A 24,897-nucleotide genomic window follows, 5' to 3' on the forward strand; every position below is an offset into this window, starting at 1 on the left:
TGTATTACTTTTTGGAATTTTGCTTGCAAGATTGGCTCCAATTTGTGAAAAGAAGTTGTTGAATATCTCGCAAACCTCCAGGTTATTGGAAGATTTTACTCCACTGTTTTGTAGCTCAAAACTTGTCACAGGTCTAGAGCGTCCCGTGATTTTATTTAAATTTCTCCATAACTTTGCATGACAAGTGGTCTCAAGTAAGTTTTTATAATAATAATCATCAGCTCTTTTGGAAACATGTTTTAACGTATCTTTGACTTGAGCATTGAGAGGATTATTTTTCAATTTTTCATGGTATTAACGTTTAAGTTTTATCCGCTGCCATACGTAGTGACTCATCCATGGACAATGTTTGAGTTTTATATTGGCCTTTTCACTCCTAGTTTTTGTACATTGCTCTAGTAAACTATACCAAGCATCTGTAATGGCTGTGATTGAATTATTTACATCATCACTACATTCAAAATCATTTAAAAAGTTTGTAAATAGAAGTTCTAGCTTTATTTTATCTACCATTTTGCTTATTAAAATTCTAGATTCTTTTGGTCTATCAACTTTCAGAGTAGAAACTACTATTAAATGATCACTGATATCAGTATAAACGGTATCATTTCATATGTTTTCCAGATCATCATTGCTGCAAACAAAATGATCAAGAATATTATTACTAGACGGACGTGTTACAACCGTATTTGAACAGGCGAAGTTATAAGACTCAAGGAGACTTTTATAACGTATAACAACATATAAAGTTGGTCTATACAGACCAACAACTTCTTAAGAAAAAGTCCGTTTGTTTTCATTTCAACATGTATTAGATGAAATCCATCGATTGTTTCATTTTTTAGTACATTAAAGCTCAAACCAACTTTAACATACATAGCGACTCCACCTGATGATGTCTCACGACAAGAAAATATCGAATTATAGCCAGGAATATTGTACAAAGCACGGTTGTTCGACTTCAGCCACGTTTCTCCGACGATAAACACATCAATAGAGACGTGTATGTTATCTAAAAATAAAGGAATGGTATCGAATTTCTGAAATTCATTCATTCCTCGTATGTCCCATTGTGCAATTCGGAAATAAGAATCATTGTTTACACAATAATTCAACTTAAAGTCATCAATACAATCATGATATACATTTATTAGACCAGCCATTTTTACTCATAAATTCGTAGACAACAACAAAAATATACAGTTTGATTCTGAAGTTAATTGTTTTTGTTACACTTTCTTTCGGGAGAAGGAGTTTCTTTATACGGTGATGGAATGGAATCTATGTTTTCGAATGAAATGGTCGCCCAGCTAGCATTTTCATATGTATAAAAAAGGTAAAAATCAGCATTACGTACAGATATACATGCTAAATAAACCGTATTTCATGCAAAAAATTGGCATATCCGTATTATTTTGGAGACGATCAGGAATAATTTTGAGCGTTACGAGTATATAAGTATTTATATACGATAATATCCGATTAAGCGCGAGTCGCTCCGTAATACTCTACGATTTTGTGCTGAAAATCGTATGTATGTCAGTCATTATCATTATATACGACAGAAAATCAACTTGATCCCCCTTTATCCAGCTTTAGTTACGATTTCGAGTTTGTTAGGAGATATTTACGATAGTTTTCGTACATTGATATACGAGTTGGTGCTAGCTGGGCGAGACCTCATACGTATCCTAATCATAAAACTGCTTTCAGCAACCACACCACATCCTACCAATGGGTGTCACCCGCTAACGGCCAGGTTCAATGGCCTTTCTACGCGATCAAACTAGCGAACCGATGCAAATCATATTCCCTTTGTGCCTACGGCACAACTCATCGTCGCTAATTGGCGCAAAAAGGTGGTGCACAACAAGTCCTCTACCATAATAATCGAATCGGGTACGCACATATGTACCAGCCCAGCCGACTTGGTTCGCCGGGAGACTGAAGGACGATGTGGTGCTGCCGCCACACGACGAATCGAACCGACCGGCCTGAGGGCTAGAATTAGACGAAAAACCCGTTTCCCCTTACAATCGATCAGCAGCACCAGCAGCACCGTGTAATTTTTAATCAATAACCAAAGCCTCGACGATGATGCACCACAGCAATTTCTCCTTCATTGCACCATCAAAGTGCATCTTCGTCTACGTCCAATCTCGGCGGGACCAATCATCATCAGGAGTGGCAGGCAGGCCGTCGTGATTTGCTCTCCACTGGCTGTCTATCTATCGTGCGCAGTAAACCATATTATCAACCCATCTGATTTGACGCATGCCGAAGCAGAGAATCTATCGGTCCCCGGAGCCGGCTGGCTCCGGCCTTGGCGGCACCACCACCTATCCCCACGCTGCTGATGATGACTAATAATCATCATGAAACGTTGTCATTAAATCAGTCGCATTTACACACACATACACCGACCAAACGAAACATGAGTTGTCGCGGTTGTCGGAAAAGTCCAAGATCAGACGGTCGTCGTCGGTCGGTTCTCGGTTGCAATTGCAGTGTGCGGACAACACGCTGCACAAATAGAATCACGCGACAGAACAACCTCCCCTCCTGGGCCCCAAAACCGATTCATTCTCTATAGTCGGAATCGAATAAAAGGCAACAATGTGCCCGTGCCTGGAACGTTTCGTGTGTGATTTAGCATTTTCCGACCGACCAATGGCGACGCATTATGCAACAAAAACCAGCTGATTTGTGCGCTGCTGCTGCTGCTGCTGGCACAGTCTGAGATCATCACCATCATCATCGGTTCAAACATTCAAGGACGACGATACAGCACAGAGTTGAGAATGAGTGGCTAGGTCTGCCTGCACCACAAAATGGGCCACAAAACTATTGACCAACCGGGAAACCGGTGCCCGGCCATCTTGAAAAAAAAAACCGTTCGTTCTGTTTTGGCTGGCAAGTAGTCCAAGGCAAGGAATCGATGGAAAAGCAGCTTTTGTTTTTTTTCGCTTATGCCCCGTTTTGTAGCAAGCAAGCAGAAGTACCATTAGAAGTGGAAGCAGATGGTTTCAGCAACACGAGAGCTCCCTTAAGAAGATTATAACGCCACGGTGCAGGTCTAGAAGTTTTTGTGCGTTGTGCTTTTCCTTCTTTTCTGTTTTGTTTTTGCTTAGTCTGCACAAATGGTAGTAAACAACAAGGATATCATGTTCGGTGGCCCCGACCGACGACGACGACGACGACGACGGCGACGACTGTTGTTTGAAATGATACAGATCAGTGTGCCATAAATTAGAGGAGCTGCTGCTGCTGCTGCAACAAGGTAGCGATTTTGAATTCCAGAAAAAACGCAGTCTTCTTTCCGTCAGGATATTGGAAATACAAATTGGTAGGTTTGTGCGGTAGTCTCGAACTGCAGACTGTTGCTCAGTCCGTATGCAGTCCTAAGGTGAAGCACCGAAAGAAAATACTTCGGATTTTGTCGTCCTACCGATTCCAGGATTATAATGAGCTTACAAAATTGCACTGTCTGCATCATATTCCCACTGGTTCCCATTCTACAGTTTGATTTGATGTTTTTCGGAACATCTTGTTAGGCAGACAACCAAGTTTTTCGTCTTGCAAGAACATCTTGTGGACCATTTCAGTTAATTTCTGTTAACTGTTCTGCAATTGGCCATATGCTGCTCTGAAACTGATCACAAACTGTTCAAAAAACTGCTTGGAAACTGCCCTCACTGTGCTAAAAGTGTTATGAAACTTTTCGAAAGTTGCCCCGAAACTACTCTAAAGATACTCTGAAAGAGGTTTCTTAAAGAAAAATTCTAAAATACCTATAGCTCTGAAACTACTTTAAAACTGCTATGAAACTTCACAGGAACTTGTCTAAAATTGCTTAAAAACTGTTCTGAAAGTTCTCAGAAAGTGCTCTGTATCTCCTCTGAAACAGAACTAAATCTGCTCAAAAACTATTTTTATTGCTCTGGAACTGCTTCAAAACCACTTCGAACTTGTTCGGCAGTTGTCCTGAATCTACTATAAAGCGCCTCTGAGACTACTCTGAACTTGCTTTGAAATTGCTCGAAAACTGTACAAGAACAAGTTTGGATCTTCTACAAAAGTTTTCTATAACAACCAAACAACTGTCAAGAATATGCTCCAAAATTTTTCCACAACCACTTTCAAATAGCTCTGAAGCTGTGCCGAAACCACTCTGAAACTTCTCTAGTACAGCATTAGTGGATCGAGCCGAACGTTCCTCAAAATCGTGTGGAAGATTTGCTTCTAATGCAACTCATATACTGCTCTACTAATAAACTGCTCAGAATCTTGTTTGAAATTTATCTGAAGCTCCCCTTAAACTGCTCTACAAAAATTATGCAGTTTGAAATTTGATTTGAAACTGTTCGGAGCTATCACTGAAATTACTCTGGAATTATTTTAAAACCCATGTTCAGAAATTACACTGAAACAGCTATAAAACTGTTCTGAAACTATTCAGAAATTACCTCAAAGCTGTTACAGAAGATACTCAGAAATTGCTTTGAAATAACTCTAATATTTGGCAAAAACTTCATTTTTTAAAGATCTTGCTCAGAACTTGCTAAAAAGTTACCCAAAAACTATTCAGAGACTTGGTCTGAATTGGTCTGAAAATGCACTACTATTTCGGAACTATTTAAAACCTGCTATGAAACTATTTAGAAACTGCGCAGGAGACTTTCAGGCGAATTTCCGACAGCTTTCCGGTGACTCGCAGATGACATTCAAGATTACTTCCGAACTTCCGAATCGAGTAGGCTTTCAAACGATTTTCCGAAGACGGCTTTCGGAAGACTCTCAGATAACTTTTAAACAAATTCGGGCGGCGGGCCGCGGACGACTTTCAGATGACTTTTAGTCAAGTTTCCGAGGCCTCCTCGAAGACTTTTAAATGACTTTCAGACGACTTAGTAGATGACATCGAGAAATTTTTCAAAGCGGCTTTTATCAGATAAGTTTTAGGTGAGTTTCGAACGACTGTCATACGATTTTCAAGTGACTTCTAGATAACATTGGAATTGAGGATTTTCAAACGATTTTTCAAAGTCGTTTACGCAACTTCCAGATGAGATTCGGTTGATTTTGAAAATACTTTCAAATCATGTTTAGAAGATTTTTAGGTGAAGTTCAGAGACGATCATGAGGCGATCAGAGACGAAATAAACTAGTTTACTAGTAACCCGATGACCAAAACGCCATCATTAAAACAAAAATTAGTTACGTTGGTCATAGAAATCACTCTCAAAAACTGTTACCAACTTGCTTTGAAACTGCTTAGAACCGCTTCGAAACTGCTGAAATTGTTCGACAGTTGCTCTGAATCTCCTATGAACTGCCTCTAAGACTGCTTTAAAGTTGCTTTGAAATTGCTCGAGAACTGCCACAAGAACTACTTTGAATCTTCTCTAAAAGTTTTCTGAAACAATCGTACAAACAGCTTTCAAATAGCACTGAAACTATTCCGAAACTTCTCTAATTGTGGTTCGAATGGAACGTTCCTTACCGTTGTGTGGAAGATATGTGTATGTAACAAAACTCTTATGCTTTTCTACATATAAACTGCTCAGAAACTTCTCTGAAATTCATCTGAAACTGCCTTTTAACTGCTCTGCAATAATAATGTTTAGAGGCATCATTAAAATTGCACTGAAATTAATTGCCGCTCAAATCAAAAACCACTGAAATAACTCTAAAATTTGGCAGAAACTGTCTTAAAACTGCACCAAATTTTCTAAAAATCAGAGAGGTTGTGTACAAGACACGACCGCATATAGGTGACGCAGGACTACGTAAGTCTCATCATGGCGACAGCAGCATATATCCTTAAATGTAATAATACGATTCTTCATGTATACATGCTACATACAACATATATAAGGGGTTTGTTGAGACTGCAGGTTGAGAATATTCAATTATTTTCGAATGAATGTTAATAGCGCGTCAAATCTTACTTCAACATCAAAAACTATTAGTTAGACATATACCTATGTATTTATGTATTTGATTTGATGAAATCAAAAAATTGGTCTGTTAAAATGGTTTCGTTGTGCTGCAGGTTGAGAAATCCAAATTTTTGCAAGTCGATAATTTTTTTACAGCGCTTTATTCATTCTCATGATTGAAAGCTACTAAATAAGTTAAAGTTGTTTGCAAAATGTTTTATACCTTACTACCTTATACTGAGTTGACAGTCAAATAAACATTAGCATCACTACGGGTCCCTCCTGCCTTGTCTTGTCCATCATTTTCGAAAGAAAGTAATCTAAATGTAATACTTGACTATGGAAACTATGTAAAGAATTGGCAGCAACTAACTGATGTAAAGCAGCAAACTATTCTCGGATAAGAGAGTCGCTGATTTTTCTCGCTTTGAGCATACTGTGTCACGTCACATGCACATATGCAAGACAACAATTTCGAACAAATTCTTGCAGTACTTATATGGATACAATCTGGCAAAAGAAAAGGATGACCGCTCACTTTTCGATGACGTATCACCTTCAGGACATCAATTTGGACTAATTTCAATCTTAAATGTTAAAGGCGGCTGAAGAAAAGGGGTGGTTTTATACTTTAAGAAAATTGTTTACCTTCAGGACATCACATTGGACTAGGTTTAATGCTGAAACTACAACATCGGTTGAAGAAGAGGGATGGTTTTGGAGTTTGGACAATGAGGTACTTCCCAAGCACAGATATCAAATTGCTATAGGTTTAAGCGCCGTAAAGAATCTTCCACCTATTGGGACGAGGAGTGTGTCACTTTTTTGCAAAAAATACGTGCAAACCATGATGACGTCTTTTCTTCAACCAATCAGGTTGCGAGGATTTCTAGTTGAACAATGCTTCATTATTTTCAGTTTTTCAATAGTGTACACTTACGAAATAATGAGCCAATTCTTAGAAGGTGTTCCGATCGATTGGCGCAAAAAATATTGAAAATTAATCGGGAAACCGCTAAGCTATTAGCGTTCAAAACCTAACCACTTTTCGAGAAAGATTTTTTGGAATGACATCCTACCCAGCCAAACCTTGCCGTAAGACGTAGTCCTACGTCAAAAGTTACTCAGAAACTATTCAGAAACTGTTCTGAAAATGCACTCCTATTTTGAAACTATTTAAAACCTGCTCGGAAACTATTTGCTTTCTGGCAACTTGCAGATGACTTTTACATGACATGCGAACGTGAAAATCTAAAAGTTGCTAAAAAGTCAGCGAAAAGCCATCTAAAAGCATCGTCAGAAAGGTGCTCAAAAGTCGACTAAAAATCAACTGAAGGTCGTTTGGAAAGTCTTCTAAAAGTCGCGTAAGACATCTTCAAGTCGTCAGAGAGCTGGTCTAAACGTCGTCTAACCAACGCATCGCGTGGTCCAAAAGGACAAAAAGTGGAACTTTTTTCCTTCATCACTTTTGTTCGTATTAATACCCCTTACAATCTGAGAGTGTCAAAAGTTAGTCATGGCTTGCCATGATTAAAATAAAAAAAATAACCTTTTTGTGATTGTAGTTTTAGAGACACGGTTTCTTCAGCAAAGTTGTAGACAATGTAAAAACAAGTAAGTTTGCTGAAGAAATAACATGTCTATCTCTATCCAGTGCAGAACTATAGAGCATTTTCTTCAGAAAGTTTTAGTTTTTCCTACTTAGCTTTTGTTGGTTGCATTTTACAAGAACACAGTGTTCTAGACAATTATCGAAGTACCCAAAATACACGTTTTTATAGGAGACTGCAAATCTCTAGGACATTTATTTACTAAGTTATCGCACATTCAAGCTTTACCTTGAAGCTTAGAGCTAGGTGGGTGGGAACGAGTTTGTAGCACCTGACCTAAACTTTAAGCTGAAGCACTGACTTGATATATCCACTTATTCCATTTTATCCAATAGGCTCGTGAAGTAAGGGAAAAATAAAGCTCAAATAATCGATAACTTAGTGAAGAAAGGTCCTAGAGTTTTGCGGCCTTCTGCAGAAACGTGTATTTTGAGGTGTCTAGAACAACATTTTCTTGTAAAACGCAACCAAAAAAGCAATGTTGGCAATTTTTAAAGAAATAGATAGAAAGAGATAGAAATATCATTTCTCCATCAAATTTGTTTCCCTTTATATTTTCTACAACTTTGCCGAAGAAACTATGTGTGTATTTCCCAACAGAGAAAAAGTTATGTTTGTACTTTTATCATAATAAGCCATGAGCGATTTTTAACAGTTCCAGATTATGGAGGGTATTCCTACGAACAAAAGCTGCGAAGTAACTATATTTGCTAAAATGAAAGCTAAGGACGTTTCCTACCTAAAAGGAGTTCGGGCTGCGGCTAGCGAAACACTTTTTGACAACTTTCAGCTCGAAATCTTTTTGACAACTTTCAGCTGAGTTAGCTTGCAGGCGGCTTTCAAAAGACTTAAATGACTTTCTAGTGGCTAAGACTAAGGATGCTTTCAGAAGATTATCTCCAAACAACATTTAGGCGACTCAGGGATGGCTCGATCGTTTTGTCTCAATTTTGATTCATTTGACAGTACCGTCACAGCCGAGCAAAATTTGACAAAGTTATATATGGGACATTTGTAGAACTAGTTTTTATCGACAATTCTGCTGAAAAATGTTTTACTCTATCTTTTGTAGTTATAGTGCTACAACGCTAGTAATTCATTAGTGACTAACTGAACGTTCATTTAATTAGTAAAGTGCTACTAGGATTGTAGCACCGTAACTCAAAAGATACAGCATAACTTTAATCGGTAAAATAGTAGATAACTAGTTCTACAAATGTCCCATATATAACTTTGTCAAATTTTACTCGGCTGAGACGGTACTGTCAAATGCATCAAAATTGAGTCAAAGTGATCGAACCATTTCTGAAGTGACTTTCAGACAGACAGACAGTTTTCTGGCGACTTTCAGATATTTTTTAACCTTTCGTTACTCGCGCCAACTTCAATTAATAAGCATGCCAAAACAGAAACAGAATTCACTCAAATACTAATGCCACTTGGTGAAAAACATGTGAAACTTTTTCCACCGTTTGAATGTTCTTAGTCTGCATATCAACTTTATTGGTGGAATCCCAATATATACTACCGAGATAAAGTTCACCGGTTCACAGGCGTTAGACAAAATACAACAGCGCGAGTAACGAAAGGTTAAATTACTTTCAGACGGCCACAGACGAGTTTTAGATAACTCTTTTAAGACTTTCAGACGGCTTTTCGAATGTTGTCAGACGACTTTTGGCCGACTTTCGGATGTTTTTCAGGCAATTCCCATCTAAATGGCAGCACATTTTTGGTGTGACATTCAGATAACCGTCAAATGACTTTTGGAGGACTTTAAAACGACTAAGAGTACTTTCAGAGGATTTTCAAAACAACATTTAGGTAACTTTCAGACAATTTCTGGCGACTTTCAGATGACTTTTTATGGATTATAAGACGACTTTTAGATGGTTTTCAAGCGTCTTTCAGTTTAGGCTCAGACGACTTTACGAGAACTCTCAGATGATTTTCAGATGATTTTTAGATTGCAATTCGACAACTTTCGGATAACTTCCAGACAGGTTTCCAGACGACTTTAAGGAGCACGGCCTGCTAGATAACGGCCTGAGATAGTTTCCAGAAGATTTTCTAATCGATATTTAGCCAACTTTCAGACAGATTTTTAGGCAGCTTTCTAACGACAATTGAATGTCTTTCAGAGGTTCTCAGATGATATTCAAGCTATCTCCCACAGATTACTTTGACATGAATTTCGGACGGATTTCATACGTCTTTTAGATGACTTTCAAACGACTATCAAACCAATAAGGCTAGAAGTGTTCCGAAAAGATTTTACAAACAACATTTAGGCGACTTTCAGACGATCATCAGACAGCTCAGCTTCAGAAGCTGAGACGACTTTCAGACGATTTTTTAAGGACATTTAATAGGTCTCAAACGACTAGAACTTTCCAACGACTCAAAACGAGTTTCAGATGATTTTCGAACAAGATTTAGATGACTTCAAACGGTTTTCTGACGAATTTTCAGAGGATTCTGGGGGTTTTGACGGATTTTCAGAGGATTTGTCGAAGACTTTTGAGCGATTTTAAGATGTCTTTCAGAAAACTGTAAAATGCTGGTCAGTGGATAATTGGATTACTTTCAGACGCCTTCTTGAAGATTTTTCGACAACTTTCAGATGACGGTGAATGTGAATGACCCTCTGGGTTAAAACCACTTAAAAAATAAAAAAAAACTTTCAAATTACTTCCAGACGGTTTTCCGACGTCTTGACAAAACAAAAAAAGTCGTGCAATCAACGTTGATTTATTGTTACAATTTATATAGAAGAACGCTGCAGACTCGCAACGAATCTTTCAGTAAACATGTCCGTGAAAAATCGCAGTGCTTTGAGCGGTTCAAAAAATTCGTAAATGGTGATTTTGAAGGCGAAAAAGTTCGAGGACCTCACTGCAAGTACTTTTGTGACTAAAGAAGTCTGCTCCATAAACACGAAGGCCATGGAAACGATCTGGAAGATCGGAAAATGGGTTCCACATAAGACCTGAACGAAAAGCAACAGAAATACCAAAAAATCACATATGAAATGCTGCTCGCCACATACAAAAGGCAGTCGTTTTTCTAACGGATTGTGACTCACGATGAAAAAAGCATATATTCCGGGAATTCCAAACAGCAAAGAGTTTGAGTAAGTCCAGGGGAACCGCTATGAACGAAAGACAATACTTTGTGTTTGATGAGATCATAAGGATTTGATCTGTTATAAACTACTCAAATCAAAAACCTGATGGTGAGACCGATGCTACCACCTGGTTGCATCGATGGGACATGCACTTGCTGAGCCGCGATTCAATTCTCATGGAAAAATGTTAGAAAATGGCTTGACGAATGGTTTGATTCTAAACAGGAACAGTTCTTTTGGCTTGGAAACCACGAATTGTTAGAGGAATGGCAAAAATGTATTGCTATCGATGGGAAATACTTTGAATAAAATAGTTTTGCATTTAAATACAATAAATGTGGTCGAAAAAATTTGTTTTCATACTTGACACTTAGTAGAAGATTTCAGGATAATTTTTAGACAACTTTGCAACGACTTATATACTCTAAGATGGCTTTCCAACGACTCTCAAACGACTTTCAGTCACCTTTTCGAGAACTTTGCGACTCAAATATCTTTTAGGTGACTTTTGAACGAAGTTTAGATGACTTTCCGATCAGTTTCAGATAAATTTCAGTGGATCATTACGCGACTTTCAAATGACCGGCAGACGAATTCTAAAGATCATCTGAAGGAAACTTTCAGATTGCCTTCAGAAAAATTTCAGGATATGTTTCTGATGACACCTCAGACTTTTAAACTTCCTTCATCTTCCAGACATCTTTTGGGCCACGTTTGAACAACTTTCAGATGAATTTCATATTAGCTTCCGGTCCAGGCGGTTTCCGGAAGACTTAGATGACTTTCGAACCAGTTTTATACGACGTTGAAATGAGCAAAATTGAGTTCCTGAAGATTTTACAAACAACTTCTATGTGACTTTCGGATAATTTTAAGCTCTTTGGCGACTTCCAGACAATATTTAAGTCACATTCAGATAAATTTTGGGTGACTCTTAGAAGACATTGAAAACTACCTTCAGTTGACTTTCACAGTTTTTTTACACATTGCTTCAAACGACTTTTTGAAGACTTTCAGACGACTTTTCGGAGCAATTCTTGGTTGAGACTCACGTAACTTTCAAAAATTTTTCAGATATTTTTCTGATGACTTTTCGTCAACTTTCAAATGATTTGTAGACAGTTTTCGGGACTTTTAGTACGACTTTTAGACAATTTTTCAGCAACTTTCCAAGAAGACTAAGCTAAGGGTGCTTTTAAACGGGGTTTCAACTAACATTTAGGAGACATTAGGATGGTTTCCAGACAGCCCCAGACAGCTTACTGGTGACTTGATTCAGAAGCCTTTCAAAACGACCTACAGATGATACTCAAACAATTCCCAAACGTTTTTCTACTTACAGTTGAAGAAAAAGCATTGAAAGAAACTGAAAATGTACGTTTGGGCCCGATAACCTGCCATTTGTAAAAAGCAATTCTTGATAAAAATAATTATGAATTATTTTCGAGTAGAATTCACGAGTAAACGAGAGAACTTGGACTTGGACTACTACTTAATGCAGCCTTTACAGATATGCTTTCTTGATTTTTCAATTGCCGTTGACTGAAGCTTCGAGGTTTAGCTATTCCATATAATTCTTCCCCTAAATGAGCCCAGTTCTAATTCTCCCCAACCGTGGACCCTTCCTTTCCGGATCCAACAAACTGACCATCGTCAGCTCCAACAGTAGGTACTCACTTTGCAAACCAGCTCTCCTCGATATCGTAGATCTCGGCCAGATCCTGCTGGACCCGCAGCTGCTGCAGTCGGGCGTCGTCCACGTCCAGTCGGCCGTCGCCGACATGTCGGAACCCTTCCGGCAGTAACATTTTCGTTGTCGTCGTCTTCTTCTCGATAACTGTCACACGGTTTCTTGTTTACACTTTGCACTCGATCGTTTGACTCTTGGCGATCGTTACTCAATCTTCAACACACACGCACGCGTCGGTCGGTAGGTTTTCTTTTTCCTCCTTCTACACTTTGTCGTCTTCCGAACAACGGAAGAAGCAAAAACTTTCGCTTTTTTTTTCTTTACTCCCGCAGCAGTGAGTGGTCTAACTTCTAGCACTTGAACGAATACTCGAAATGATATGGGATTCTTCCGGCGGCAATCCCACACTTTACACGAATTCTGCAGAATGTGCAAGACTTGTTTCAATTCTCAAGGCGAGCTTAAAATTTAATGTAAACAAGCATACACTCGACAGTGCAAACATTTAACAAACGATCTGTGCTCGACCCGAAAAGAAAAACTGCTCTTTCCTCCACTCTTCCTCTTTCGAAAGATCGGAAAATCGATCAAACCCTTCGGTTGACACAGAAAAAGGGGGTCCCCTCAAACGACTGTTGCTAACTACTGCGGCGGCTAATGTTTACTAATCGCGCAAAAACTTGGCAAGGTTCGTACTTTCGAAACGGGCTTTTTAAAGATCACTCCCGAAGGTTCGAATCGAACGGTGCGCGGTGCGGTGGGCTCGAAAAGCGCTGCTGTTGCCACTTATTTCTTGCAACACTCACACAAGCGAATCTTTTTTTCCAGTTTTATTCACAGCCTCACTGCCTTCGCTTTATGTACACAAGCACAGTATTTGTGTTTTTTCTTCTGTTACTTTGCTTTGCTTCTTCTAAGCTCCACCGTCAAACGACGTTGACATTTGCTAATGTTTGTGCGAACAACAAAATAATGTGCAAGGCAAAGTGACTGTTGCTCAGAGCCCACAGCCAGTAGACACGGCCAATTTACACCTTCATCTAGAAAGCGAAAAAGTGCACACGCGAAAAAAATCTTATCTCTGCCACTTACTAATCAAACCGACTGATAAAATTAAAAGAACACTCTGTCCAAGTACGCTCTAGGTGCCAGCAAGGTGAGCCAGGGTAAAAGGTTCCTCTACCGTTTTCAGTTGGGGCCCTTTTCGCGAAACTTTACATTTCCGACCTACGGTGATGCAGAGCGACGTAGCGGACCGGATGTGTATATTTTCGTCTACGTCTGTCTCGAGCTCACTTCACTTCACTCCGACGATGGTGGGTTTTAAGGTTTTACGCCTTGTGCTGTCTCCACGCAGCAGCAGCAGCAGGGCTTTACCAACACAGTCGCAAACGCAACCACCAACCAAGTTTACCAGTTAGTTTTGGTTTTGGTTTGTCCTGACCAGGGAGAGGCAGGTTCGGTTTTACCGAGGACTATCACTGGGCTTCTTTGCAAATCACACTATATTTCACACCAGAGAATCTTCGTTAATTAAGCTGTAATTCCGTAACACGCCCGCCCGCGGAGAATATTATCATTCTTGAGCTTTTCGTCCAAGCAAAATCAATCCTCTATGGCAACAACTAAAAAAAGTCAAAAAATCTTCTCTGCTGTCTGACTTGTAAACTTGTATTTCAACTTGTAAAACAACAATATTCGACTTGGTGCTGCGTGCGCGTCCAACTGCGAACAACGTTCGATTCTGACTGACTGCAAACGGAATCCGAATCGCGAAATGGCTCGCGATGAGCTCGAGCAGTCCCAGTCAAGCGCGAGCCGCGGAGCGGAGCATATACTTTTCGTTGCATTTTGCTTGCATGCGAGACAGTGAGACGGCCGTGGGGTATGGTGAGAGTGAGAAAGGCCATCAACAGACAGCACACAGTGCCAGCCACCAGCCAGCTTGCGCACTGCCAACGGAAAGTGTTGCCGCACTTAGCCAAAATCATGATAATGCTCTAAAATATTTACGTAATAAATATTTTCTGTGATCTGACCATTTTTCATATATTTAAAAAATAATGAAGAATTAATAATTAATGAAAAAACCCGAATTAATCCGCCTAGCGGTGCGACCTATAGCCTTTCTACTGCAACAATAGTTATTTTTGAATTTCTCAGGGACATCTATAATTATGTTGACTATTCGAATACCAGTTCCTTATTCCTCAAAATTCTTATAGGCGTTTTTGACAAGCTATCGCCCGCTTAGAGGCGCTGCATAAAAAAAGTGATGAAAAGTAAAATCGCTGTCAAACTCCATACATTTTTGAAAAAAGCTGAAATAAAATGCAGTTTTTGATTAACCCTTTCAATTGTCAGGATTTTAGGTAGCGAAATATTGGAAGAAATTTGTTTATCTACGTTAAGGTAAGTGAAAATATTCGAATTAATTAACTTTATGGCAGAAAAATGTTAATGTTTGAGTTTGTACCGCATGAAACAAAAGTACATAGAGTCAGCTGTAAAGTTTACATATCCTGGATAGAGAATCACCGATTATTTTCAGTCTTCACTGTTTTCCAATGTGTTTTCAAATGCTAACGGATTTATTTTCGTGATTAGCATCATCTGCGCCAAGAACCAAACATATAACCTATCAGTTCGTAAACATAAATACACTTGCAAAGCTCTAATAATCTCCCGAAACAGAAACAATATATATCAAATGAAAGGTAATGCTTTTTCTTACCTTTATTATCCATTTTCATCATTCCCACTGTTGATAATTCAATAAAATGTTACATTTAAAGTCGAGTTCCATATAGGTGCCAGCAAGCATTTTGGGAATTGCACTTTTTTTGTAGTTCCAATAATCACAACCAGGTAGCGAACGGTTGCTCTTAGTTTTGCTCGAATTCGCCTATTACACAGTAAAATTCACAGCTTAGTAGTTCCAATAATCACAACCAGGTAGCGAACGGTTGCTCTTAGTTTTGCTCGAATTCGCCTATTGCGAACATTAAATTTTCTGCAGCGGGTTAGAAATCTTATTTACTAGCTAGCGCACTGGTGGTGGCAAATAAAATGTGTGCTTAGGACAAGTAAATTGAGATCCGGATTTAGTTTAGGTGTGTATAGTTATGTTTATAGGTGCGGGACCGAAAAATTTAGATCCAGATATATTCATGAAAGTGTTCTACTTAATTATTTAAGGTAATTTTAATGTTTTTAAGCAAAATTAAAATAATATTTCGTCCAAGGCATGCTGAATCAATGTCCTTATTGTTTAGTATTTATTATGTAATCAAATTTTAATAGTTTTGAATAAAATGCAGGCAATTAAAAATTATAGTAAGTTTATACACTCAAATACTTTTTTTACACGGTTTAGTTTTTTGAATATTAAGAACGGGGTAACTTAGGGACCATTCATTTATTTCTCAATACATTTGGGAGTAGCTCGACATTCCTCACGTAGATTGTAAATAGTTCCTTAGCTGCGCCGTTTTCGAGTAATCGAAAAAAACAAACCGTGTAAAAAAAGACTTGAGTGTATGTTATTTTCTAACCCAACCATAACATTTGATTGATTCCAAAGCGCGTATTTTAAAAAATATTCGAATTCGCTTCTGATGATTTTAGTTTTCTAAGTTTTTTGACAGCTTGAAATAAAAATATCATCATTTTTACTGCGGCGCCAACTACTTGACGAATGGAGCTTTTGTTCACCTATATAGTTATATTTTTTTTCCAAGGGTGCGTAAATATTTGTGAGCATCATACAAGGCGTCATATGATTTACTCTATCAACACCTTATTTAGTTTTATAATATTTACGTGATTTATAGGAGCAAATATGTGAATACAAAAGATAATTTTTGCAGACTTGAATAAATATATCTATAAAAAAATAGAAATTAACCCTCTAATGGGTCTACAGACGGCCTTAAAAGCCACATACGCAGCTTGTTTCGAATATTTCCTTTTCACTTTTGAAGACAAGAAAATCTAGAACAAAATGATTAATCTCAAAATTTTATTATGAGTTCGCTTGACTTCAATTTTACAATATACCTATCTGAATTTATGAAAAACGATAGATATGAAAAACGGAAAAGAGAAATTGGACTTTTTCCAAGACTTTTTCTTAGTTGGCGCTCCTTTAGATAATTATTTTTGCATGAAAATCAAAACTTAAGCTTCTTTTCAATGTACTTTTATGAAAAAAGTGTCATTAGCTTGATCGCATCGTTTTCACGATGTTGCACGTTAGACGGTTAAGGACACGAGATGAGATCAAAGAAATAGTGCACAAGCAGTGCCATGAAGTGCAAGAATATGAAATATGATCGATGTGATTTCCAGTGCTTGCATTTTCGTCAAACGAACTCATCAACCAATTCCAATTCATCACCGTCAATAGTTACTGTCCGAGGGAGGCAAACGTAGCTTTCTCTGAAGCCTCTTCCTACCATATATGTATTTGGTTTTCGACGTTTTCGACGTATGGATATGTAATAGAATCCTCCCTGCTTCCGTTTTTAGTCTGGTGTAGTTTGGCTCCACCGTCACAAGGTTTTCGGTAATGATGTTGAAAGCTGCGAAAGCTAGGAATTGACTACTCTTGCTGAAGATTGATCCTCTCGTTTCGATGTCCGCTTGCTGGATCACACCTTCAATAGTGCGGTATTGAATAACGTACAGCACAGTCCGGATGTTATCGATGTACGGTCTTTTCGCGGACCAAATCTCGGGTAAATTTTCAAGTAGACCTAAGTGACAATGAAAGATTCTCTTCGCGTCTCCTCTCTTCCGCTTTTTACGATGATCATAATGCATTTTAACACATCAGCTTTGCATAAAACGGTTGCCGGAGTCACTAGTTAGCTGAATGTTCTGAAAATTTCCTTTTCTATACATTTATGTAGCCGTGAAAGACGGAAGAGAGGAGTCGCGAAGAGAATCTCTCATTGTTACTTAGGTCTATTTGAAAATTTACCCGAGAAATATCGACTCTGACCACCATCTCGTAGTGAGTAAGATTCGCGCAAGGCTGTCGAACACGGCGAAAGCTCGCACAGAGAGGACGCTGCGTTTCAACGTTAACGTTCAACGTCTGCGTTAACGGCAGACGGCGTAGCAGTGGAGTACGCCAGGAAGCTTGACCAGCGAATCGCAGAACAGCAAGGAGAAGGAGAAGATATAAATAAAACAGAGAGAGGTACAGAGAGACTAGAGCTGCGGAAAAAAGATCGTCTGAAGAAACGCGAGTACGAGGAGCACGTGTTCGCCGGAGAAGAGGAGCGATACGCCAGCAACGATACACGGAGTTTCTCTAAAACGGTGAGATGCAGGAATTTTGCCGTGCCTGTGCAATGAAAGTGCTGGCAACCTGCTTACCGACAACACGACGGTAGCAGCCAGGTGGAAGGAGCACTTCCAGACACTGTTGAATGGAGAGGTAAATGCGGAGATCAGCAGGGACAGGATAGAAATTGAGAGCGATGGTCAAGCTGTGGAGCCACCAACATAGGAGGAGGTTAGAAAGGCAATCAGTGAGCTGAAAAACGGTAAGGCTGCTGTGAAGGACCCTATCCCGGCTGAACTTCTAAAAGCGGGGAGCGAGCGGCTGTACGAAGCAATCCACCGGATCTTGTCAGGATCCGGGAGGAGGAACAAATTCCGGAGGAGTGGTTGGTTGGCCTCATTTGCCCAATTTTCAAAAAGGGACATCGACTGGAGTGTAAAAACTATCGAGGAATTGCATTGCTCAATTCGGCCTACAAGGTGCTTTCCCGTATCCTGCTCTGCAGACTGAGACCATTAGCGGATTCCTTCGTCTACGAGTATCAAACTGGTTTTCGTGAGGGCCGTTCCACGACGGATCAGATGTTTACCCTGCGTCTGTTTCTAGACAAGTTGCGGGAGTACAACTTGCAGACACACCATCTGTTTGTGGACTTTAAAGCGGCGTACGATTCAGTTAAACGAAATGAGCTGTGGCAGATAATGCTAGAGCACGGTTTTCCGACGAAACTAGATACGCTGATTCGTGCGACGCTGGACAGATCCAAATCATGCGTTAGAATAGCGGGTGAGACCTCAGCCGCTTTTGTGACGTTGGATGGACTGAAGCAAGGGGATGCACTCTCTAACCTGTTATTCAACATTTCCTTGGAAGGTGCATTACGAAGCGCAAACGTGGAAAGGAATGGAACTATCATCACATGCTCACTATCTCACATGCTTCTTGGTTTTTCGGATATCGACGTCATCAACCATAGAGCAGTGGAAGAGGCCTTCAAGCCTTTTAAAAGGGAAGCGGCGAGATTGGGACTTACCATTAACATCGCTAAAACGAAGTACATGATTGCTGGCAGGGAACGTGGGAGACCAAGTGGTGTTGGTGCCGAGGTGGAGTTAGATGGGGAACGATATGAAGTAGTGGAGGAATTTATATACCTTAGTACACTCGTGACTTTCTACGGATTACGTAGCCAGCTAAAGTCCCGTAGTTTGCAAATTCGCTCAAAACTGGCGCTCTACAGAACACTAATCCTCCCGGTGGCCCTTTACGGACACCAATCATGGACGCTAAAGGAAGCTGATCAGCGAGTGCTTGGGGTTTTTGAGCGTAAAATTCTGCGATCTATACTTGGTGGCAAAATGGAAAACTAAGTGTGGCGCAGACGCATGAATCACGAGCTGTACCAAGTATCCAAAAATGCTGATATAGTGAAGGTAGTGCAATGTGGCAGGCTGCGATGGGCTGGACACGTGGCCAGAATGCCCGACGAAAGAGTAGCCAAAACTATTTTCAGTAGAGAACCAGGAAGAGGCCGTAGGCTCCGAGGCACACCCCGCACCCGGTGGGTGTGTGCTATCGAAGACGATGCACATTCAGGTGGTGTTTGTGGGGATTGGAGAACGGCAGCCCAGGACCGACGGTACTGGAGGACCATAATTCGTTCGGCGCAGGATCGGTAACCGACCGTTGCCACTAAAGTAAGTAAGTACAGGACGGTCCATGCCCTTGCCGCAACCGAAAGGACTCGAGAGTGTCCCTGAAACGCGCACGTAGCCCATCACTCGCTCCAGAATAGCTTTGAACAGCCGCGTCAGTTTTTCCGGGAAACCGTACTCGTGCATTATCTGCCATAGCTGTTCTCGGCCAACTGTATCGTATGCTGCTCTGAAGTCCAAGAAATTTCTGGAGGATTTGTCGGAGTAAAAATTTGATCCGCAGTAGCCCGCCTGCTACTGCCCTACGAATTCTCTGGCTATTGGGGATAGATGACATAAGAAAATATGGGAGAGCACCTTGTAGGTGGCGGGTGCACACGCATCATATTTTCGTGGATTTCAAGACAGCATACGATACAGTCGAGCGCGAACAGCTCGCAGATAATGCACGAGAACGGTTTTCTGGACAAACTGACGAGGCTGATCAATGCTACCCTGAAGCGAATGTTGGACTACGTGCGTGTTTTGCGGACACTCTCAAGCTGTTTCGAATCGCGCAGACAGTTGCGGCAAGGAGAGGGATTGTTCCTGTATATTATTTAACGTCGCTATTGAAGGTGTGATCCGAAGAGGCATTGCCATTGAAACGAGAGAAACGATTTTCAACCAAACTAACCAACTTATAGCCTTCACAGACGACCTTGACATCATTACTAGAAACTGCTCTTTTCTATTTATTTCAAGCAAGAAGAGATAAAAACCTCAAAAATATCCAGAAATTTAAAAAATACTAGATTTTGTGAGATTTCCGGACATTGCATTGACGACGTCACCGCACTCGGAGACTGCCAGCATTATCTCAGGCACTCTTCTGATGCTTTTTCGTTCGTTGTAAAATTTGGATATGAATCCTACTGGCAACACTTGCTGTTGGCACCGTGCGCAGTGCATGAAGTTCATGCAAACTGCAGTGCTAAATCCAGCCTTGGCAATCCGCAGATTTGTCGAAATCTTCCAGACTTTTTGATGCCTCGTCAGCTCAACAGACCAAGTTTAAAATTACCAGCGTTTAGATTTTCTTAAAAACCGTAAAAACCTGTTGGCAACCCTGGTTTCCAGCATCAGCTGGAAAAGAGCAAGAGCAAAGCGCAAACATAAAGCAAGAGAATTTTTGTTGAGTAAGGCCAGTGAGCAACGAGCACATTTCGATGCAACGCAGTGAGCAATGAGACGATGAGCCCTTTGAGAAAGCATATAGAATAATAATTCACGTTCATCGCGCTGTTTAAGGTGCATTAACCAGTTGTGGACAGTTGAATTTGGCAGGTACTTATATTCTATAGATTATTCTTGATAATGAAAGGTACAATTGAGTAACCTAAAATATTTACGCTTTTTTCTAATAGACAAATTATAATATAACAAATATGAACTCGTTTCAGGTATTATCAAAACGAAAGTTACAGTTGGTTGATGACCAAGTCAGTTATGGGACCGTCAATCCTTGAAGGAACATTCACCTGTAAAGTATAGTAGGTAACCTTTTTGGCAGTCGTAGGACGGACATTCGTTTGTTAGAAAGGTGTAAATAGAAGCTGTGGCTCAACTTGCTCGACTGTTTTACTCATTTTTCTAGAACGAAAATATTTTGATTGTTGGTAATAGTAATAGATTTTAAGGGAATATTTTCTTTATTATTCAAGTAATTAGACCATATTTTTTATCAATAGGAGTTTTAATACCAACATTTGATGTAACCTGTACTTAATAGACTTATAAATTAATTCTTACTGTTACAATTAAGTTAGCGATGTTTAACAAACCGCCTTGTGATAGGTATACTTAGCTTGTGTTTCTATTAATTGATGCTTATCGCTAAAAGGCAGTTGAGCAGTTTAAACGTTGTGAGATTCAGCATATAGAAGGATAAGCGGATTTACAGAAACTACTGAGCATTAGAACCATATTCGAGCTGTGTTATTTCCCTAGGAAAGAGCAGATCATTTCTAAAAAAGCATTGAGTATGAAAAGTATTAAATTACACAGATGTTAGTCACGAGCAGCGAATGATTGGGTCCTCCCCAAAGTGGTGCATAGTGAAAGATCGAGCACTTCGTTTTATGTACATCTAGCAAACATGGACACAACCTTCAATCAATCTTCATCGTCACTCAATTCGACCTCGTTGCGCAGCGGCCGAACCGTCGGCGTAGTTTGCCTGCTACGGCTGCGATTACGCCCAGCTAAGGCCAATGCCGCTGCTGTGGTTGGTGTACTTGCCAGTAAACTGCGTCCATTCTGAGCTGCAAACTTGTGATAAGTTGCTTCCCGTGAGGGAGTGGTTCTCCGTGGCAGCGGAACCTCTTCCTCCTCGGAATCATCCACCAGTTCCGCTTCATTACCTCCCTGTCTCCGCTCGTCACCTTTTTCGTCTTCATCGTCACTTATGTCCATGTGAGCGTTAGATGTTTCGTATTCGAGAATTTCGTCGTCCATCAAATGTGATGAGCCTTCCATGAAGGAGGCAAATCGGGCTGGGTCTTTCAACTTCAACATCGTACTCCACTGCTTACACTGCGGACTGCTGCAGTAGGCTCTCAATTCTTCCAAAGCCTTCGTCGTTTCCCGCACACCCTGTTCATAGTATTCCTCGTTGCTCAACAGTCGCTGCTTTGGCGGAAATCGTCGTCTGTAAATGGCCCGCACCTTAAGCAGAACGCTTCTGGGAAAGTAGTAAAAAATTGCTATCGCAATACACAATCCGGTTGTCGCTTCCCGATAGGCCGACGAAAAGAAAATCGCTGCCAATGCAACCAACTGTAAGCTCCACTTGATCAAATCCCTACTTCTCTGATGCTTGGGCGGTCCCATTCGGTAGCAAATTACGAAGCTGATAAACCCAGTCGTTAAAATATACCAGAACACGTACACCTGGTAAGTCACGAAAATTAAGCGCACATTGTCAAACAGCAGCTGGGCAAAATAGATTCCAAGCGTCCAACCACCCAGCATCACGCCGTACATCATCGGTTTCCGTGGAAAGAGCTTACTAGCCATGTAAACCACCACCAGAAAGCTGGCGAAAACGCCCATCCCCACTCCGCAGATATAGTAGAACAACGCATTTTCACTCAACCTAGCGGCCGACAGAAACACGAACACCCCTGCCGCCAGCAACAAAACCCGCCAGAAATCGATCCGGATTAGATTTAACCTCACGCTGTACTCCTCACTGCTTACCACGCCAATGCAGCTCTGATTGAACGGGTCCAGTTTGATCACCCGTTTCCTGTTGTTCGACAGTAGGTTGAACGAAAACAAACTCTGCTCCGTTTCGTGGTGGGCACGAACTTCCTCCGGGGTGCCACCCTCGTACTGGTTGAAATCGTCATGGTCACAATCGAAGTGCAGTATAATGGATTCGAACAGATGGCCGGCGTGCTTCTCCCGGCCCCGATAGCAGTAGGTTCGCAATCCAGGCCGATAAATACTGGAACGGTCCGGTTTGTACGTAACGACGCCATCCGGTTGCAGGTAGTGAACTAAAACCGAAAATATTATCACTTAAGCTAACGTTGTTCTATTTTTAGGGGCTTACCTGTCTGAGCAGCTACTGCGTTGCTTACTAAAACGGTCAGTGCAAGTCCCAATACAGCTGGAAGATGCATCTTTCCTTTATTCGAGACGAGAACGGTAGTTTTGGCACATAAAATTGTATGCGGCTTCGAAGCGCATCAGGCAGCGAAAATAAACAAACCGTCCGTTGCAAACGCCGTCGATCGGCACAACAGCTCGACAAGCAAGCAGCATAAAAATGAGCATAAAAAGGTTATGAAAAATATGCTTGGTTTGGACAGATAATGGAACCCTACAAAAAGGCAAATTTAAAATGGTGTCGGCAGGGTTGGCAGCTATTATTTCTATAGAGCAACATGTGAAAAGGGCTTATGTGCAAATGAGAGATTCTCTTCGTCCGCTTAACATGGCCAACGGGGTGACAAGTCAAACAACCGTCAAAGCTAAAAGCACAGACAAACAGACGAGACACTCGCGATAATTCCATCGTCCAATCAAAAACCACTCATTTTTCAAAAAAGCATGTTTCGCAACATGGCCACACCGCGGTGCGCAAGTGTTGCTTTGAGTTTTCAGTATAAAACCATTCAAATGTACAAAACCCTTCAGCATAAAACCCTGCAAATGCAAGCTATAGTTACTAATATAGTTACTATATATATAGTTCGGCGGATAGAAAACCAGGCGAATTGGCATCCCTGATTTATGAAATTAAATTTGAAATTATGATGAAATGTGCAGGTTTTTACGAAAAATAATCACTGGCGGGTGTTGAAAATGACTAGTTCTACGAAAATAAAGTGTGTTTTTTTAACATTACTCCTGCATTTTGGATTTTGAAAAGCTTTTGGCTCCGCTTTTGACGTTTATTTGGCTCCCGATTTTCTATCCGCCGAACTATATATATAGTAACTATAGTTACTAATAGCGAATTCATAAATTAACCTGGGTTCATGCTAACTGGAACCCGAAATTTATGAACGATACGGGCAGTTTGACAGATCGACCCGTAAACCGTAATGCTAGACAGTTTTAACCTGCGCTTCAAACTGAATGCTGTCAGTTTAACCGAAATGCAATCTCGGTTAATTTATGAACGCTTTGACAGCACTTCGATTAAAACTGAGTGCTAATCGACCTGAGCCAGGTTAATTTATGAATTCGCTATAATATAATATCACCTCATCGACATCTCTATATAACGAGCTGCAGTAAACGTCAGCGACGACATGTCGTGCACGCTTAAAAAATTTAAATCACGAATGAATAAGATTAACTCAGAAATGAGTGAGTTTCAACTCGAAAATGAATAAAAACCGACTCACTTTGACAAAAAGTGGAACAGCCCAAAAATATGAGTAAAGGCAATTTCTCAATTCTGAGTAGTTTAGGCCGACCTCATACTGAGTTAAATTTACTCGTAATTTGTGTAAGTATTACTCAGTTTTGGGTGAAATGGCACTCATTCTTGAGTAAATATTGCTCATTATTGAGCTTCTACGTTGAAGTCAGAAAAGGAGTAAGAGTTACTCAAAATGGTGTGTAAAAAATACGCATGTTTTGAGCTGTTACACTTTTTGTGAAAGTGGGTCAAATTTTTTAAGCGTGTGGGCTCAAAATTTGACAGCGGGCCCAAATCAGACTGCTGGCAGTTGAGTGAAACGCAGTGCTGACATGCTATATCATTTTCGCACACACGAGATGTTGGCAGCGAAAACATGGTTGCCTGCCGATGGGGTGATATCAAGGGGTCGGTCACTCGGCACAGCCGTTTTTATGTTAGGCGACTTGAAACGAACCGAGCTGTGCCGATGCTGTACCGAAAGTGCCGAATTGCAAGATTTGTTAAATTCGTTAAAATCTGATAGATCTGGCAACCGTGCGAGATGATTTTGACAACTGGCAGTGCTCCCATTTCATATGTAAAATTGAACCGGAGGTGTGTAAAGCCCTGTAAATGTTATTTTTATAAGGCTTTAGAGGTGTGCCGTTTGATATCTCTGC

The 24,897-nt window shown here is 40.4% G+C and overlaps 2 protein-coding genes across 2 annotated transcripts in view; both read right to left on the reverse strand.

The window, feature by feature from the left end:
• Positions 1 to 14,082, reverse strand: part of LOC128732838 (serine/threonine-protein kinase 17A) — a 325,763-nt gene extending 311,681 nt beyond the window's left edge. Inside the window, exon 1 of the mRNA XM_053826242.1 lies at positions 12,357 to 14,082. Within this exon, the coding sequence (XP_053682217.1) occupies positions 12,357 to 12,487 (131 nt within the window). The 5' untranslated portion in view covers positions 12,488 to 14,082. The remainder of the gene's footprint in view (positions 1 to 12,356) is intronic.
• Positions 14,083 to 21,114: 7,032 nt separating this feature from the next.
• Positions 21,115 to 23,053, reverse strand: LOC128745255 (nuclear envelope integral membrane protein). Its single transcript, XM_053842283.1, has 2 exons — positions 22,916 to 23,053; positions 21,115 to 22,859 (listed from the first exon to the last, which is right to left on the reverse strand). The coding sequence occupies exons 1-2, from the start codon at positions 22,983 to 22,985 to the stop codon at positions 21,472 to 21,474; spliced, it is 1,458 nt and encodes a 485-aa protein (XP_053698258.1). The 5' UTR covers positions 22,986 to 23,053; the 3' UTR covers positions 21,115 to 21,471.
• Between the last annotated feature and the right edge of the window lie 1,844 nt (positions 23,054 to 24,897).

This window comes from Sabethes cyaneus, chromosome 1, assembly GCF_943734655.1.
Source record: "Sabethes cyaneus chromosome 1, idSabCyanKW18_F2, whole genome shotgun sequence".
Lineage (NCBI taxonomy): Eukaryota > Metazoa > Arthropoda > Insecta > Diptera > Culicidae > Sabethes > Sabethes cyaneus.